This window comes from Theropithecus gelada, chromosome 1 (assembly GCF_003255815.1).
Source record: "Theropithecus gelada isolate Dixy chromosome 1, Tgel_1.0, whole genome shotgun sequence".
NCBI lineage: Eukaryota > Metazoa > Chordata > Mammalia > Primates > Cercopithecidae > Theropithecus > Theropithecus gelada.
Window position 1 is genome coordinate 157597992 of NC_037668.1, and position 17448 is coordinate 157615439.

General features: G+C 49.1%; 1 protein-coding gene across 2 annotated transcripts in view; it reads left to right on the top strand.

The window, feature by feature from the left end:
* The window catches only part of PLXNA2 (plexin A2), a 218933-nt gene that overhangs the window by 183400 nt on the left and 18085 nt on the right, over positions 1–17448 (top strand). For both annotated transcript variants that reach the window (XM_025353797.1, XM_025353791.1), the window contains exons 13-19: positions 1362–1513; positions 7629–7746; positions 9704–9840; positions 11082–11249; positions 11402–11495; positions 16352–16591; positions 17235–17378. In XM_025353797.1, the coding sequence (XP_025209582.1) occupies positions 1362–1513; positions 7629–7746; positions 9704–9840; positions 11082–11249; positions 11402–11495; positions 16352–16591; positions 17235–17378 (1053 nt within the window). The remainder of the gene's footprint in view (positions 1–1361; positions 1514–7628; positions 7747–9703; positions 9841–11081; positions 11250–11401; positions 11496–16351; positions 16592–17234; positions 17379–17448) is intronic.

Sequence of the window (17448 nt, forward strand, 5' to 3'; positions counted from 1 at the left end):
CACTCCACCAGCACATACAGGGTCATGAGGGAGGCTGTCCAGAAGTGTCCAAAAACAGTTAGGCTATGGCTCTGCCCAGGTATCCTCTTCTGAGAGATTCTAGTGGACCCTCGATCTTCATCAAGTTCCTTTTTTTTTGCTTCTTCCTTCTTCCATCCTGCCCTCCCTAGGATGTAGTAAAAAGAACACTTGACCTTTTTACAACTGTGTATACAAGTTGTTCAAAACTTTGGATATATCCCTGACTTCTCTGGGTCTCATGCATCTTGCTGTGAAAAGTAAGGATCTTAGAATAAGATACTCTGAGATCCCTTCCAGTTATGAAATTCTATGTTCCTTTGCTATTTAGGATTGAGTTCACTTCTAATTATTTTTCCTGCTTCAGATAACTATTGGCCACAAAGTGTGAACTTACTCACTGGGATCTGTTGGGTCCCAATGAGCTGCATTTTTCCAAGAGCCTGGTCTGTTCCCAGATAGAACTGTATTATGTCTTGAGAGACCTGGATTCTGCTATTCTGTTTCCAGTGTTTGGGGGCTGAATTAAGGAATGAATAAATAAGCAATCCTTGCTAACAGTAAGCCAGCAAAGATTTGGAACATCCTAAAGTTATTTCTTCTTGGTCCTAGCATGTGTATAGGATGTTTTTTGCAGAACAGTGTCAAATGCACTTTCCATCTTTGATCATCTCCCCTGCAGCCACACCTAAACTCTATTCCCCGCACTCCCACTGCTTTCCCTCTGTATCTGTCTTACCCCTGTATACCCCAAATCAGCGGTATTCATGAACTGCCTTTATCTCATCCTCCTTGACTCTAAGTTTCATAAGGGCAAATTTCCCGTCATATTCGTCATTGTACCCCCAACAGGCTCTAGGACACAACAGGCGCAATAATAACGCTGTCACAATTACAAAGTCCTCTGGTTTCCAAAGTGCTCCCTAGCACACCTTCTATTTGGTTCTTCCAAGCTCCCTTCGAGGTTGGCAGAAATGATTATACCTCCTTCACAACTAAGAAAACTGAAGTTCAGAGACGTTATGTGACTGATCATAATCAGGCAACTAGTGAGTTAGAGACACGTCTCAAACCATGGTTTTCTGCCTTGAGTCTAGTATTCTTTCTGATAATTTTTTTTAATAAGTAAATGAATGAATGAATGACCTAAAGAACCGAGGAAGCAGTGTAAAACAGAACATGATGTCAAGATCCGAGATAACCTAAAAAGTGGACAAAACACAGTCTCTCACCAGAATTCCTGGTGCCCATAGGTTCTTAAACCTCCCTGGGGAAGGGGGAAGGGCGCTGCTGTTTCTCTCCCTGTGGCCAACCCAAATTTTAATCCCATTTTCCTACTGCAGATTTTGACGGTGTCTGGACCGCCAGAAGGAGGGACACGAGTGACCATCCATGGCGTGAACCTGGGTCTGGACTTCTCCGAGATCGCCCACCATGTGCAGGTGGCTGGGGTGCCCTGCACGCCCCTCCCAGGGGAATACATCATCGCTGAGCAGTGAGTCTGCCCTGGCCGGCCCTTTTCCCATGGGAGCTTCAGAGTGGAGACTGGAGACTCTCCCCTTTCCCTTCCCTGGGCCTTTTCCATGATTCATCTCCCATTACCTTCTCCTCCTATGGACCTGCCCCAGAAGCCTCCCCAGAGCCCCCTCCTCCCTCACCTCCACCCTCAGGCGGTCTCATTCTGTTTGATTCCCTGTTCCCTGGCTCTTATGGCATCAGGGCTCCGGCCCTGACGGTCTCTCATTCAGTCTTTGCCTGCCCACCGGTGTGACTGAGCGTTTCCTCCTAGGTCTCCCCCAGCCCTTCCCCTGCCAGCCCCCATTGGAATGCATCCCGCACGGTGGGCTGCGGGCAACAATTTGTTTGGCGCATGGGGCTCTGACAGCAGCTTAATCCAAGCAGGGCCTCCGCCGGAGCAAATTCATTTATTTCACTAAGGGAAATGTCAGCTGGAAATTAGAAAATAGGCATGTAGTGGCAGACAGGCGAACGGGGCTCCAGGAGTGACATATGTTCCAATTTGGGGTGTTCGTTTGGCAGTGGCAGCCCGCTGTGGAGTTGGTGGGCAGGAGGTGGGCACGGAGCTGGGGGCGGGAGGATGGAAAAGGGGAGGCTACCCCTCCAAAGGAGAAAGCGGCCACATCATTCTGCGTGATTTATCAGGACAGTTGGGTCAAGCCATTCTGATTCCACTGTGAACACAGCTCTGCAGGGGGTACTGGGAGCATGAGCAAGAGCATGACTTTGGGGCAGGGACTTCCTTCCCTTACTCTCAACCCTCTGCCAGGTCAGGTTGTTTCCTCTGATCCACCACTCCCCCCGCCAGAGCCTGCCTTTAGTGGCAACCATAAAAATGACATCGCTTTATCTTCCATCAGCACTTTGCAGTTAACAGAGCACTTTCTCATCCACTATCTCATTTTTAATTGGTAAGGACTCTGAGAGGTAAATATTGTTATCGTCATTCTGCAAAGCAGCAGAGAGCAAAGGACTCATGAGAAGTGAAGTGACTTGCCCCAGTTCATTCAGGGCATAAGTGGCTGAGGCAGAATTAGACTTTGAGTCTCCTGACCCCTAATGCAGGGCTACTTCCCTTCCATAACAGTGATGGCGCACAACTCCTGGACAGGAGCAGTCCGAAATTCCACGAATCCGTGTGTAGCTCTGAGGCTCAGAGGCCATGATTCTCACAAGGCCCAGGGAAGGGTCAGAGTCCAAAGGGGTAAATTCCCAGACTCTGAGGGCAGTGTGATGCCTGCCAGCCACAGCAGGGGAGAAGAAAGAGCTGGCCTGATCTCTCAGATCCTTCAGGTCTGATCCTTCAATGACAGCCTTATTCTTGCAAGGAATGAGTCCTGGAGGAAAGGCTGGCTGAGCCGATAGGAAAGAGATGAGGAAGATAGAAAAAGGGAAAGGAAACAAATAGTGCTTCTGAGCTGAAAAAGAGGTGAAAGCTGTTGTGGCAAGAGCCAGGGCACCCACAGAAGGCCTCCTGGCAGACCATCTTTACAGAGCCCCGCCCCCTGCCAGACTGGGCAAGGTGCTCAGTTACATGACCCCAAATCCACCTCAACCTCAAGGACCTCCCTTGGGCCCCTGGATACCGACCTGTATCCAACTTGGTGAGATGCCACAGGAATCCAAAGGAAAGGGCTAGGGTATGGGGTGAGGGTGGGAGGTAAGGCTTTTAGCTGAGAAGTGCAAATTCCTGGGAAACTGGTCCTCAGAACCATAAGAGGTTTGGAATGAAGCCGTGTTTTAGACCTGCCTCCTCTACTGACCAGCCCCAAGACCTTAGCAAGCTGTTCAGTCTCTGTGACCTTCATTAGCCTAATGTGCTGCCCAAATGTAAGGAATTTCAGTTCTATTTATGAAATGAAATGTACTGCACTCACCCCGCACCCAGGGCCATGGGGAAGAAAGTGTCGAGAGAAGCTGCAAGTGAGGCTATGAAAGGAGCGTGGGGAGGGGAATGGTCCCCATGCATTCCTGCAGAGGCTGGTGGTCGCTCCAGAAAACCACCATCTCAGGTATAGGGTAGGCAGGAGGCAGAGAACACACCCCATGCCTCGCTGGATGCAGCCCTGGTTTCCAGCCATGCCAGGCTCGTTACCACTCCCGAGGTTTCAGAGTTTGTTAACATCATTAAAGCCTCCATCCTGGGCAGTGAGCAGCAGGCGCAATCATTACAGATGTCTGTGAGAGATGAATTTGGCTAAAAGAGCCTGGTGCAGAGTCCCGGGCGCGGGCAGGATTCGCCAGCACGGTAATGATTCACCATATGCTTTGCCGTGCCATCTATCACTCAGCAATTAGGTTAATGTTGGTTAAAGGGCCCCGCTTAGTCCTGCAATCAGCATCCCGCAGGTCTGTGGAGGGCTGGATGATTCAGTCACAGGCAGTTTCCTGGACCATGGGATGCAGGTTGAGGCTGCAGCTCAGCCCCTCCTGGGACAGGGGCTCCACATGGGGCAGATTCCCCTCAGATCCTCAGGCTGCTTCCCTCTCATCTGCTGTACCTGAGAACTCAGCCACTGTGGGGTGGATGTGAGATGTATGTGTGCTGCTGCCCCAGGGAGCAAGGCACCATCTATGCCAGTCTATGGTAGGTGGTATAGTATGGGCAAGGGTACTGGGTTGCCTTTCAGGAGACTGGTGCTCAAGCCTTAGCTCAGCTGTAAATGAACCAGGTGACTTTGGGCAAGTTACTTTGCTCCCTGCTCCTCAAACATCTCATCTGGAAAATAGATATTTAGGAATAGATGATTTCTACATTGGCTTTGGTGGGCCTTTGGATGTCCAAACTGGTAAATGGTATGCCCATGGAATCTGCAGCTCCCATTGTAAAGATTACCTGTGGCACTAAGGTGCCTCCAGAAGACCCCTGGCACCAGGAGGAGTCAGGTCTTCAGATGTCAAAGCTGGACAGCTGTTTGGTCCAACTTCCCATTTTATAAGGAGAGAATCTAGGCATCTCCAGCTATTGTCTCCTAACAGTACATAGGGACCCCAGAGCCATCAGGGACACAGGGAGGAGACAGGGAAGGCAAGAGGCCTCAAGAAATCAAACCACAAGATATCAGCCAATCTTGCTGACTTGCAAGACTTGGAGGAGGTGGTGGTGGGCACACCACTGCCTATGGTTATCTACAACCAAGAAGGTAGAGGGGACAAGTGGTTAGCTCTTAGAACCTGAGGAACCCAGCTCAGCCTTTCTTACCACCCCCTGCCAACAACCTCACCTCTACCAATGCTGCCATATCCATACTGTCCCTTCCTTGAAAGATGTACAGAGCATCTCACTAAATCTATTGGCAGTAGAGGAGAGTGGTCAGAAGCATGAGCTCTGGAGTCGAGCTGACCCGGATTTGAATCAGGTCTCTGCCACTTACCAGAATTATGGCCATAGATAAGTCACTTAGCATCTCTGAGCCTTAGTTTCATTGCCTGTACAATGGAGATAAGACCCACTCTGTAGCAGAGCCTGAGAATGGCATGAGATCCTGTCTTGTAGACTGCCTGGCAGAATCAGTAAACTGTAGTTCTTATTATTAAGGTCTAGAATCTGCTTTGGCATAATGCTCCTTCCACAATATAACCCTTTCCACTCCCTGCAGCTGCCCTAGCTTCTTCCTTTAACTCCTTATCTTCCTGAACTCAAATAACAAGTGCCTGCAACAAATACTTTCAAGCCCTTTCCACCCTTGCCTGCAGGCACTGGGTCCCAGGAATGAAAGGGAAGAAGAGTTGAGGTGATTAGAGTTTGTCTGCAATGCTGCCTGATTTTCTTAGGACTCTCCAGTTCTTAGATCTTCCTGCCCAGACCCTTTTCTACAACCCACTGCTGACCACAGCCCTCTGCCCACTCATTCCACAGCTGAGAAGGGGGCTCAGCTGATGCCCGAGAAAAGCGACCCATGGCCAGCTCTGATTCCTCCCCAGCACAGCCCCTGGACCCCTGCATCCTACCTTTCCAACTACAGGTGCCCCTCCTTGGACACTTGGGTGGCATCCACCTCTCAGTCATCACTCTTCTCCTAGGTGCTTGAGTATACTGCTTTTCTTTTGAAACATGAGCCCCAAGCAGGAAAATGTCCTAGAAGAGACAGTGTGCCAAGGGCCCATCATTAGCTCCACACAGGGGCAGCTGACCAGGACTGTTCCAGGCCTTCTCCTTTCCTACACAGACCCAGGACCCACGGAAGAACATTTCCATGCTGCCCATGACCTTCACATGTTCTCTTATTTCTTTTTTCCTTAACTTCAAGCCTGTGATGATTTCTTCCTCCTTTTCTTCTCTAAGATCACTCCAGCAGAGTGTCCGAGGGTGATGACTGAGTAGCAAGCAAACCCTAATAAGAAGAGAGGGAGAGAAACGTACCTGCTTCCTCCTGCTCTCTTCCCTCCTCTCCCCCGACACTGCCCACAATAGCCAGTTGATCCTCCCCTGGAGCTCCTTGAGCGTACTGGGCATCATTTGCAGGATGTCAGAAACCTGAAACAGCAGCAGGTTGCCAGGGCCCAGGAAACAGAATGGGAGAGTCGTTAACCACACGCAGGTAGCAGCATGAAGATAACCACACGGTACCTTAAATTGAGCTTCTCAAATGCTCCCTTAATGGGGTTTCAGGAGACAGTTATGTGTAAAATATTAATTGATCATCACTATCATGTTTACTCAGGTTCATAATTAATTGATTGATTCATAGAGAAAGGGAAAAGAGACTATTCTTCCATATGCATTCAGTACTTTCTTGTTGAATCTAATATGCTAAACATAATAAGACAGTTATTGCATGTTAAGTAAATATTCGCCAGGAGTGAAAGTAGTTATTTGGGATTAACTGTTATGAAGGAGACGGAGATCAGTGGCGTGCCGTGTGTGTGAGCATGCAGCGTATTTGTTTAATGCAAGTTTTATTACATCGAAATGAAATCTCTGTTTAGTTACCTTCCTTCCTAGAGAAGCTGTTGAGATAAGCATCGCTCGGTTAAACACGGATCTTCCCCACCGTGCCAGGATAATGCTGGGGATTAGTGGAGATGGGGTCTGTTTTTCTGACTTCCCACTAAGCAAACCTACTAGCAGCACCAGACTGCTCTGAACCTCCGAAATGATGTTGGGAGGAAAGGAAAAATCCTTCCCTCCATTCCCAAGGTCTTTTTTGCTAAACTGTCAGGGCCCTCTCCCATCCAGCCGAGGCCCGAACATTCCAGGCAAGAGTTTCCCCAAGTCCGTGATTCCTTCATCTCTCCCCATCCTCAGCTGCCCACCCTTTCTAGAAGGCTACCGTGGCTAAGGCAACCAGTATCTAAACGTGCTTGTGTAACTGCTCTCAGGCGCCAGGGAAGTCATCACTAGGGGTATTGATCTGGGCAGCTCAAGAGACAGGGCTGCACACCTCTTCCCTCCAGCTCTCCCGTTAGTGTGAGACTTGACTTTCACTCAAGGCCGTGTCACTGCCTCTTCTACCGGGTGCACTCAGCCCTTGATGAAGTGAAAGGCCAGTGTCACCTGCTGGCCTAATGAACTCGTCCAGCTCCCACCCCTTTGCAGGACTCCACCCCTCCCATTCTGCAGGGAGCTCCTTCTTTGAGCTCTCACTGTCTCACCAGATTATCTCTCCCCTTTTAAAAACTCACTACAGGAAGCAAACCACAATTGAATCGGCTTGGTAAACACGCCCTCACCCACTCCTTTAGGGAGCGTAGCAATGTCGGCTTGTTACATAGGAGAAAACGTCAGCTAGATTGCTGCCCTTAGATCACTCTGTTGGACATTCCCTTTATTCCACAAATTCTGGGTCCCTACCCAATGCTAGGCACCGCACTCGGCATGGGGAACCACAGAATTAGGCAGCAGAGCATACCAGAGGCACATAGGGCTGTAGAGATGATCCAGTTCAACCTTCACACCATACAGATGAGACCAAAACCCAGAGAGGGAAAGCACTGTACCCAAGGTCACACAGCAAGATGGATGACCAAGCTCTCTTGGTCTGGCATTACTGCAAGACTGTGATGACTCATTTGCCGTGACTGGGAGAGCAAGCGGGCAGGGATGCCAGCCCTTGCCCAGCCCCTCACCAGAAGGTTTGCCTTCTCCCCAGGATTGTCTGTGAGATGGGCCATGCCCTCGTGGGAACCACCTCCGGGCCGGTGCGCCTGTGCATTGGCGAGTGTAAGCCAGAGTTCATGACCAAGTCCCACCAGCAGTACACCTTCGTGGTGAGTACTGGGTCCAGGGTCGGGTGCCTGTGCCCAGGGAGGGCACTCACATGCTCCAGACTCCTCCCAGGAAGCCCCCACTCCCCTCTACCAACAGGCTTCTTGCAGACCAAGAAGGAGAAAAGGGACCCTCCAGATAAGGCAGCTTCTGGTCTTGCTACTTTCAGAGCCTGTCTTTCCAGGATGAGATGGGCCTGTGATTAACAAAGCTGTGGAGTCTTAGGAGTCCCAGAGGGCCGCAGGTCAGCGTTCTAAATAAGGCAAAATCCAGCCTTTCTTAGAAAGTGGATCCTAGACTGGGGGCGGGGAGGGACTGCCTCTTGTCCCACCAATGTAATATCTTAGTCTAATTCTAGCCTAATGAGGATGCATAGCCTGAGGGACCTAATTAAATAAGTCTATATTTATCCACATGCTTTGTTTTCTGCCAAGGATATTTTAAGTGGGAGTTTAGAAGAGTCACTGAAATCTGGCAGGGATGTGTATCTGTGCACAGGACCACCAGAGTCACTCTGTATGCTACTATAGTTACATGCACACATTCACACACTCACACTTGAAAACATCTCTTTATGCGCAGGCAACAGGTAGTCGAATTGCAAAGACTTTTTTCTGTAATGGCGCTCTATTCATACTGAATCAATAACTTGCTTCTGGGGCCCTGGAGCCAAGCGGGGCTATATTCATACTGAATCAATAACCTGGCTTCTTCAGCCCTGAAGTCTCTTTTCTGACACTTACCTACATTGCTACATGGAGTACTTCATTAAAAGGCATTAACACTAGCAGATGGGGTCAAACCAGCCTTGCTGAGAGTTTTAAAAAATCTTTAGAGCACAAAATTCTATTCTCTGTAAAGCATTTTACTGCTTGTTTCAGGTTTTCTAGCCTCTGCCTTCTTATCTTGGCATCTCCACCTTTTTCTCATACTCTTCTCTCTCAGATTGGAGAGTACCTTGCCCTATCTGCAGCCAACCTACTCCATCTCTTACCCAAGGCAAGGCAGGGGCAGTGGGCATTTGTGTTAGAAGCAAAGGCAGGAGAACTAGCTGGGGAGAATGTCAGCACTCTGACAATCCGGAGAAAGTCAGAGCTGAGAGGGGCTTTAGAGATAATCTAGCCTACCCTCCTCACTTGACAGAGGAGTAAAGAATGATCTGAAAACTTGCCTCAGGATGCACAGCAGATGAATGGCTGGTGCAAACTAGAATTCATGCCTGTATAGTTGCTCAGTTAAATGCATTTTCCAATTCACTCCACTCCACTGCCCTCCAGGTAGAAGCAATTCTTTTCTGATTTAGGTCAGCCGCCTGATGCATTTTAGGCTAGCCATTTCTTTGAAGCTTCAGGCTGAATTTTACTACTTAGTGAGCTTAGTAGAAAGCCCTAGCCAGTGATGCACCATCCTCCTGATGAGGGTCTGAGACGCCATCTTAACATTTACTGACAGCTTTCTGCACCAGGTGCCCTGCTGTGCCCTTCTTATGCTTAGGGAAGGACAGAAGGGCATGTGCATGGGCCATTAATGGAGGACTTTAGCCTCTCGGTGGCCCAAACCAGGCAGGGACGCTTTATTCAGCCCTATCGATTTTGTGCCCAAAAAATCAGTACAGGCTCTAGAGAGAAAAGCATTTTCAAATTGTTCTCAATTTGTAAACTAATTGATAGATTAGTCAGTGTCACCTCTGCTTTCCCTTCATTGTTATGAGCATGAGACTCTGGGGAGTTAATTAATTTCAGCACGTGGCTCTTCTGCCTTCCCAGACATGCCCAGAGATGATTCTTAGAAAGGTTCTCACCTCTGGGGTAAGCAGAGTGAGCATTTAGGATTGAAAAGGACAGGACAAGTACCACCATGCCTAGAATGAAAACAGTCTCTCCCATCTTTAGATCTAACCGTGGTCCATCCTTTTGGACAAAACCTAAGCTGTAGTCATTTCTCTGCTTCTTTCCAAAGAACCCTTCTGTGCTGTCACTCAACCCAATCCGAGGTCCGGAGTCCGGAGGCACTATGGTAACCATCACCGGCCATTACCTTGGGGCTGGGAGCAGTGTGGCCGTCTACCTGGGCAACCAGACCTGCGAGTTCTACGGGTGAGATGAACTTGAAGGCCCACCAGAAGACTGCACATCTGGGACACGTGCTGTACACATGTTACTGTGCATGTTCATTCATAGGCCTGCCCCATCACCTCCATATTATTTGCTACACCTAGACCCAAATACCATACCAGTCACTGTGAGAAATAAATGCCACTTGTCAGTTTATATCCCATATATGAAAGGGGCTGGATACTTCTAAAAATAATGAGAAGTGAGGGCCATGAGAACACCAGATGTAGGAGGCTCCTAGGAGCTCCCCAGTCACCGCTAGGATCAAGCATTCATTAAGTCCTCACTATGGTGACTTGAGAAACAGAGATTGCATAGCCACAGCTCTTAGAAAGCACAGACTTATGTTCAGGGCATCCTCTGTACATAAAAAATTGAACACCTACCATTTGCCAGCACTCCCCTAGCCCTGAAGATGTAGAGAATTCTGAAAGAATCCACGGATGAGAACCCAGTTTGCCCAGGATTATCTACTTGATAATCCTTCTTGATTATCTACTTGATTATCGCCTTCTTGGACTGGATATTCCACAAGGGCAAGGACTCTGCATTCACTGCTATATACAGTAGGTGCTCAGTGAATATTTGTTGACTGCCTGACCAGATTCTAAGCACTGGCTAAACAGTTATATTCTAGAAAAATCCAGAAAAGAGGCGTTCCCCAAAGTCGATGAAACCCTATCCCTGCCCCTCATTTTCTTTCTTTCTTTTTTTTTTTTTTTGAGACGGAGTTTTGCTCTTGTTGCCCAGACTGGAGTGCAATGGCACGATCTCGGCTCACCGCAACCTCCGCCTCCCAGGTTCAAGCAGTTCTCCTGCCTCAACCTCCCGAGTAGCTGGGATTACAGGCATGCACCACCACGCCTGGCTAATTTTGTATTTTTAGTAGAGATGGGGTTTCTCCATGTTGAGGCTGGTCTCGAACTCCTGACCTCAGGTGATCCAACCACCTCGGCCTCCCAAAGTACTGGGATTACAGGCGTGAGCCACCACGCCCGGCAGCCCCTCATTTTCTAACCCCCTTCTCCAATTTGCTACCTCCCAATCCACTGGAGCACTGATCTACACTGAAGCGGGATGTGTTCCATCGTATAGAATATAAAAGGATGAGAGAACACTTCTGTGGCCGTACCCCCAGACCAAGGAAAGCCCCTTGTCGAGCCGGTAGGCACCTCTTGTTGCCCATGCCTTTCTTCTCAACCCTCCTTCTGTCTCCCTGTCAGGAGGTCAATGAGTGAGATCGTGTGTGTCTCACCCCCATCATCCAATGGCCTTGGCCCAGTCCCTGTTTCTGTGAGTGTCGACCGAGCCCGTGTGGATAACAACCTGCAGTTTGAGTACATAGATGACCCTCGGGTCCAGCGCATCGAGCCAGAGTGGAGCATTGCCAGGTGAGGCAGAAGGTGGGAGGGATGCACCTGGAAGCCACCCAGCATGATCCCTGCAGCCCAAGTCTGGCTCATGAGAGGGTTTGCTAAGGTGGAGGTTCACCATGCCAGACTTGAGGAGGTTTTTACCTAACCCAGCCTCTGCCTGTTTCCAGTGGCCACACACCCCTGACCATCACAGGCTTCAACCTGGATGTCATCCAGGAGCCAAGGATCCGAGTCAAATTCAACGGCAAAGAATCTGTCAATGTGAGTAACTGTTGGTCCGCCCCAGCCTTTGGTAAACACAGCTCTGTGTTGATGTTTTGCAATGGGATGAGCTCTGGGTTAGGCACTGGAGCCCCTGAATACCCAAGACGAAAGCTGGCTTAAGATTCTGAGCCTGGAATCACGGTCCAAATACCTGAACATCACAATTTTTTTTTTTTTTTTAAGACATGGCCTCACCCTGTCACCTAGGCTGGAGTGCAGTGGTGCAACCACAGCTCACTGCAGCCTCGACCTCCTGGGCTCAAGAGATCCTCCCGCCTCAACCTCCTGAGTAGCTGGGACCACAAGCGCCTGCTTGACTAGTTTATTATTATTATTATTTTAGAGACGAGGTCTCTTTTGCCCAACCTGGTCTCAAACTCCTGGGCTCAAGTGATCCTCCTGCTTTGGCCTCCCAAAGTGCTGGGATTATAGGCATGGGCCACCATATTCAGCCCTACAATTATTTTTATAGTATAATGACAGCACAATTTCTTGTCAGAAGGTGATATAGTGAGTGTATCAAAGTACTGGCTTCTGAGTTTATGCTACAGCACAAAAGGACTCCTGTTTTATGACAGGTTGACTTTGAGGTCTGACAAAAACCCATGTTGGGAGTGGTTGGAGAAATTCTGGCTCCAGATTCAGACAAGTCTGGAGAGGAAGCAGGGCTCTGCCATCTATTAGCTGTACAAGCATGGTCAAGTCATTTAACCTCCGGATCCTCCACCCCTCAGCTATCAATGGTGACAAGCAGACCTGCCCCAGCTTCATAACCTGCCAGCCCGTGGCCAGCATGAGGTTGGCAGTTGATAAACGCTAGTCACTGCATCAGCCATGTAATTTTTGTAATTTTTAAAAAGTTGTCTGTATCACAGGGATAGAATGTCTGGTACGTTGTACATTTTTTAATCATTTTTCTAGGCTCCATCTCACTCTTTCAGACAATATTTTTTGAAACATGATTGTATTCATAATTATATTATAGCAGATGCTACTATGGCCATTATTTTTTATAGAAATTACTATTATTACTGCTTTGACCTTCAGGGGCTTGACTAGGCTAAGATGGAGATGGAGAAGATGGTGGTGTCTCCCCTCTTACCCCTGACACATTTCCAGGGTACTTGAGGCTTCCATAAGAAACATGGAGATACATAAAATGTCAGAGTGCTAGAAGGTTACATATGGAAAGTCTCAGGGATCATCTGATGCAACTCCTTCATTGTGCAGCAGAGGAAACTAAGGCCAGAAATGTTAAATGACTTGCCCCCAATCATAAAGGTGACTGGTGGAAGAGCCAAAGTGGATTCCAAACATCCAGACTCTTCGTAACTAGGCCACATGAAATGCTGGTGGGCTTGACATTACCATCTTTCCGGAGATGTAGGGGCACTTGTACCACACCTTTGGTATCCACCACCATCACTCCTTTTTGGGCTAAGTGAGTGCATGCCTCCTTCTACCAGGTGTAAAACTTGATCCATTGGTAAAAGAGCCCAGGCCCCCATTCCATTTCCAGACTGAAGCTTAGGGTCCCCAGAAGCTCACAGGTAACTCCAGGGTCTAGGGTGAGGTATGGGAACAAGAATGGTAAATTCACACCCAGGAAGGATTTAAAAAAAAAAAAAAAAAAAGCAAGCAAATTAGGTACACGTTTTAAAATACAGGTTTTGTTATTATTCAGGGATGGCAAGACCAGAATATAATTTGTTCTACTCATAGATCAGATCCCAAGAGAAGAGGGCAACCCATGCCCCAGGGGTCACAGGGGGAAGCACTGGGGTTGATCTGCCTGGAGGTGGAGGGAGAAACCATGGCAAGAGTCTTTATGTGGTTTCTGCAAGAAGGAACAGGCACAGCAGGGTAAGCAAGTTTAGGATCAGCAAGTTTGAGTCATTTTAGCAAGCTTGGGCCCAGGGCTGTCCCTAGATGTTTGGTGCCTGGTCCTGGAATGATTAGGGCATGAGGATAGTATGGAAAGGGGCAGTTGAGCTGTGTGGTCTGGATTGGTTTCTGTATATGAAAGGCAGGCTCACAGGCAAGTTATTTGCTATCTCTAGGATTTTGCCCTGGGAGGGTCATTCCCTCCCCAGTCAGCAAGGCCCCAGATGTCAAAGCATCTGCATTCAGAAAATAAAAGACATAATTAATACAGTCTAGAGATAATTTTGGAGGTGAGTACGTGACCTCCAAAGGCTTCAGCCTTAGTCCTCAGGAAGCCATGGAAGAGAAGCCTGGGCTGGGAAGCCCCTCTCCTTCCCCACACCTGACACCTGTGGCCGAAGGCTCAGGTCCCAATCCCCCTGCCCCTTCACCAAGACTCACTTACAGCCCTGGGCTGGAATGTTCTCAGCGCTTCCTCCAGCCCCATGCACCATGATCGCAGTGTTCCAAGGACTTAAGAAGCAGTTCTGCCCTCTGGGGAGCTAGGGGCTCTCTGCTTCAGTGGTGACCTGCCTGGTGTCTCTAGGCTGGCAGACCCGGAGGGAAGAATGCAGGAATGCAGCTTTCCGTCAACCGGCTCCAGAATGGGAGGCTCAGAACCCCTGCCCTGTGCTTCCGCTTTCGGGAATGGTAGGAGAGAGGGAGGCACTTTGCCCCTGAAGCCCTGCCTGGTTGGGCCCCATCTCATCCTCAGCACACCTGGGCCTACCCCTCGCCTTTGGGTTTTGAAGCTGCCCCAGTGGATAGCTAGGAGGGCCAGAGTGAAGCCGCCAAACCCAGAGGAATGTTTGGCAAACAAAGTGCCGATGCAGCGTGGGGCAGGAAGTGTACAGAGGCCTGTTGCTTGGGAATTATTTGCTTATTCGTTGAGGAGCCTGGTCTAGGGAAGCTAGACTAGGACCAGCAGAGAGGAAGATGTTGGTGGTGAAGCTTACCAAGGCTCAGTGTCTTCTTGCAGAACCCAGGAATTGGGACCCCCTAGCTCAGCTGTACCCATTTCACCAAACCCCTCAACCTCCCCATGCCTCATTGCACCCTGCTGGAACATGAAAGGGGCATTAGGTTCATAAGGGGCTGCTGAATTGCACCACAGAAAGGGCAGGAATGTGTCCTCACTCCCACTACAGCATAAAGGCCACAGTGAGCCGTTTTGTTTAAACTCTTAAATTCCCTCTGGAAAGGAAGGGTTAAGACTTGGACTTGAAGCTCTGACATAATCTCTATGCAGTGTCAGCTATTTTTGCAATTTCACACACAGTCTTGGTTTCTGAACATGAAGCTTGTGTGTGTGTGTGTATATTGGCCAGACGCACAACATGTGTGGACCTGCCAGGACAGCGTGTGCTTAAGCAGTCTGAGTTCTCAGAGATGCCCTGGCTGTTGCTGGGACGCCGCTGCTCCCAAAGCTGAAGCCAAGCTGTGCCGGGTGGGAGCCAGGCAGAGAGGGAGTAGGAGTCTGGGTTTTTCTTCCCAAGCCCCACGTGGGCGCTTTAGTGGTTTCTGCAGTCTGACTGCTGTCTTGGGCAGCCCCAGAACCAGACCTCCACAGGAGAGAATGGCACAGCTCATGCTAAGGAGGGACTGGACCAGCCCAGCCACGATTTTAATTGGCACCAGAGTCCTCCAAGAGAAAAAGGATATCATGAACTCTGTGTCAAAACCAAGCTTCTGTCCCAGTGCAGAGTTAGGGGGCCCTTGGTTAGAGAAGAGAGAGAGGTCCTGCATAAAACATTTAAAGAGGGCTGGGCACAGTGGCTCAGGCCTGTAATCCTGGCACTTTGGGAGGCCGAAGCGGGTGGATCACCAGAGGTTAGGCGTTCAGGACCAGCCTGGCAAACATGGTGAAACCCCATCTCTACTAAAAATACAAAAATTAGCTGGGCGTGGTGGCACATGCCTATAATCCCAACTACCCAGGAAGCTGAGGCAGGAGAATTGCTGGAACCCGGGAGGCGGAGGCTGCAGTGAACCGAGATTGCGCCACTGCATTCCAGCCTGGGTAACAGAGCAAGACTCCATCTCAAAAAACAAAACAAAACAAAACAAAAAAACCCAAAAAACATTTAGAGAGTTGCAGAATCCTATTTTTCATCAGTATTCAATCAACATTAACTGAACACCTACTACATACTGGGCAAAGTGCTCATCTCATACCACTTCCTGCTCCACACTCTACACACACACACACACACACACACACACACACACACACAATGCTATTCTGTCCTACTTTGTTCTCAAACATCCCATGCTCCCTTGTCCCCAGGCCTTTTGGTGCTGTTCCTTCTGCCTGGAACTTGTTCCCCTCCCCCTCCCTCTCCTTATCTAGGTAAGTCCTACTCATTCTTCAGATTAAATTTCATTCATTTCTTCCATGGGAAAACTTCCATGAGTCACTCTTACCCTGCTTCAGGCCATGCACACCCACGTGTGTCCATACATGCATACACACATACACACACTCATGCACACACAGACACTCCTAGAGTAGCTGGTCCTTCCCTACCAAGGCGTTTATTTTTCACATCCCTGCATGCATCCAACAGTGCCGTGTGTCCCCCATGCCCCAGGCCCTCTTCCAGGACTAGACTGTAATGCTTGTTTGTTTCCCCTCCAGACTGTGACTATTTCACTCTATAGCCCCCACCTCCTAGCACAGCGCCAGCACAAACTATAAACTAGATGCCCAAATAGTGTTGGTGAATGAATTAATGAAGAAGCTAAAATGCCCCCCACTCCCCCAAAATTTCACTGCCCTTTCCTGGAGGGCTTTCCCATGGAATGGAGACAAGCAAGTAAACCCAGTAACAAGATACAAAAACAGGGAGAGGGTTGGAGAACAGCTGCAGGCCCCTGGGCTCTGTCTGCCAGGCACTCAGTGTATGAATGCTGTGCTCTGGATCTCTTAGGTGTGTAAAGTTGTGAACACAACCACCCTCACCTGCCTGGCACCCTCTCTGACCACGGACTACCGCCCTGGCCTGGACACTGTAGAACGGCCAGATGAGTTCGGATTTGTCTTTAACAATGTCCAATCCTTGCTGATTTACAACGACACCAAGTTTATCTACTACCCCAACCCGACCTTTGAACTGCTCAGCCCTACTGGAGTCTTGGATCAAAAGCCGGGATCGCCCATCATTCTTAAGGTATGAATGCCACCAAAGAGGACCAGGGGCAGCGATGCCAGAGAGCACCCCGCATGCTCCTGGCCTTTCTTTCTGGCTCTCCTTTCTATGCTATCGAACCTGCAAAGCTGTCTCCTTCCTATAGAAGGAGCTCATGGATAGATATCGACCCATCAAGCCATATCCAGGCTTCTCAAGAAGTACTTTAGAATATTTCTGTTTGTTCTTGTGAGCTTTGGGAACCAGAGGTACTGCAATGACTTGGGAGTAACTGTTTCCTTTTCCATCCACTCTGTGGCCACGGGTACCTGCACACACATTTCAAGAGGTCACAGTCCCTGGCACTGTCCATCCAAGTGATTTGTTGCTGCACTACTTTCATGAAATCCCATGTATCCTCCCCCAAATTTTCTCTTGTTTAGTGTTTGTCTCCCCTGCATTTTTCCCACTCTCTTCTTCATTTTCGTTCTCTCCTGCCTCTGTTTTCTCTCTTTCTCTCTAGATCATGGCTGTTAGAAGTCCCCTCCACAAAAACTTGCCAAGGAGTCATTTCCTGGTTTTTGCACGGCTGCCCTTCCCCATCTCCTTAATCTCTTTTTAAGTAGGCAATTAACTTGTGCATGCATGTGTCAATTATGCCTATAAAGACTGCTATTCTCTACAGGGCAAAAACCTCTGCCCTCCTGCCTCTGGAGGGGCCAAACTCAACTACACTGTGTTCATCGGAGAGACCCCTTGCGCTGTCACTGTATCGGAGACCCAGCTTCTCTGCGAGCCTCCCAACCTCACTGGGCAGCACAAGGTCATGGTGAGTGAGCCCCTCCTCTGTAGTGCCTCCTCCCCGCCTCGTGGTGCATGTGTGATCTGTCCTAAGGAAA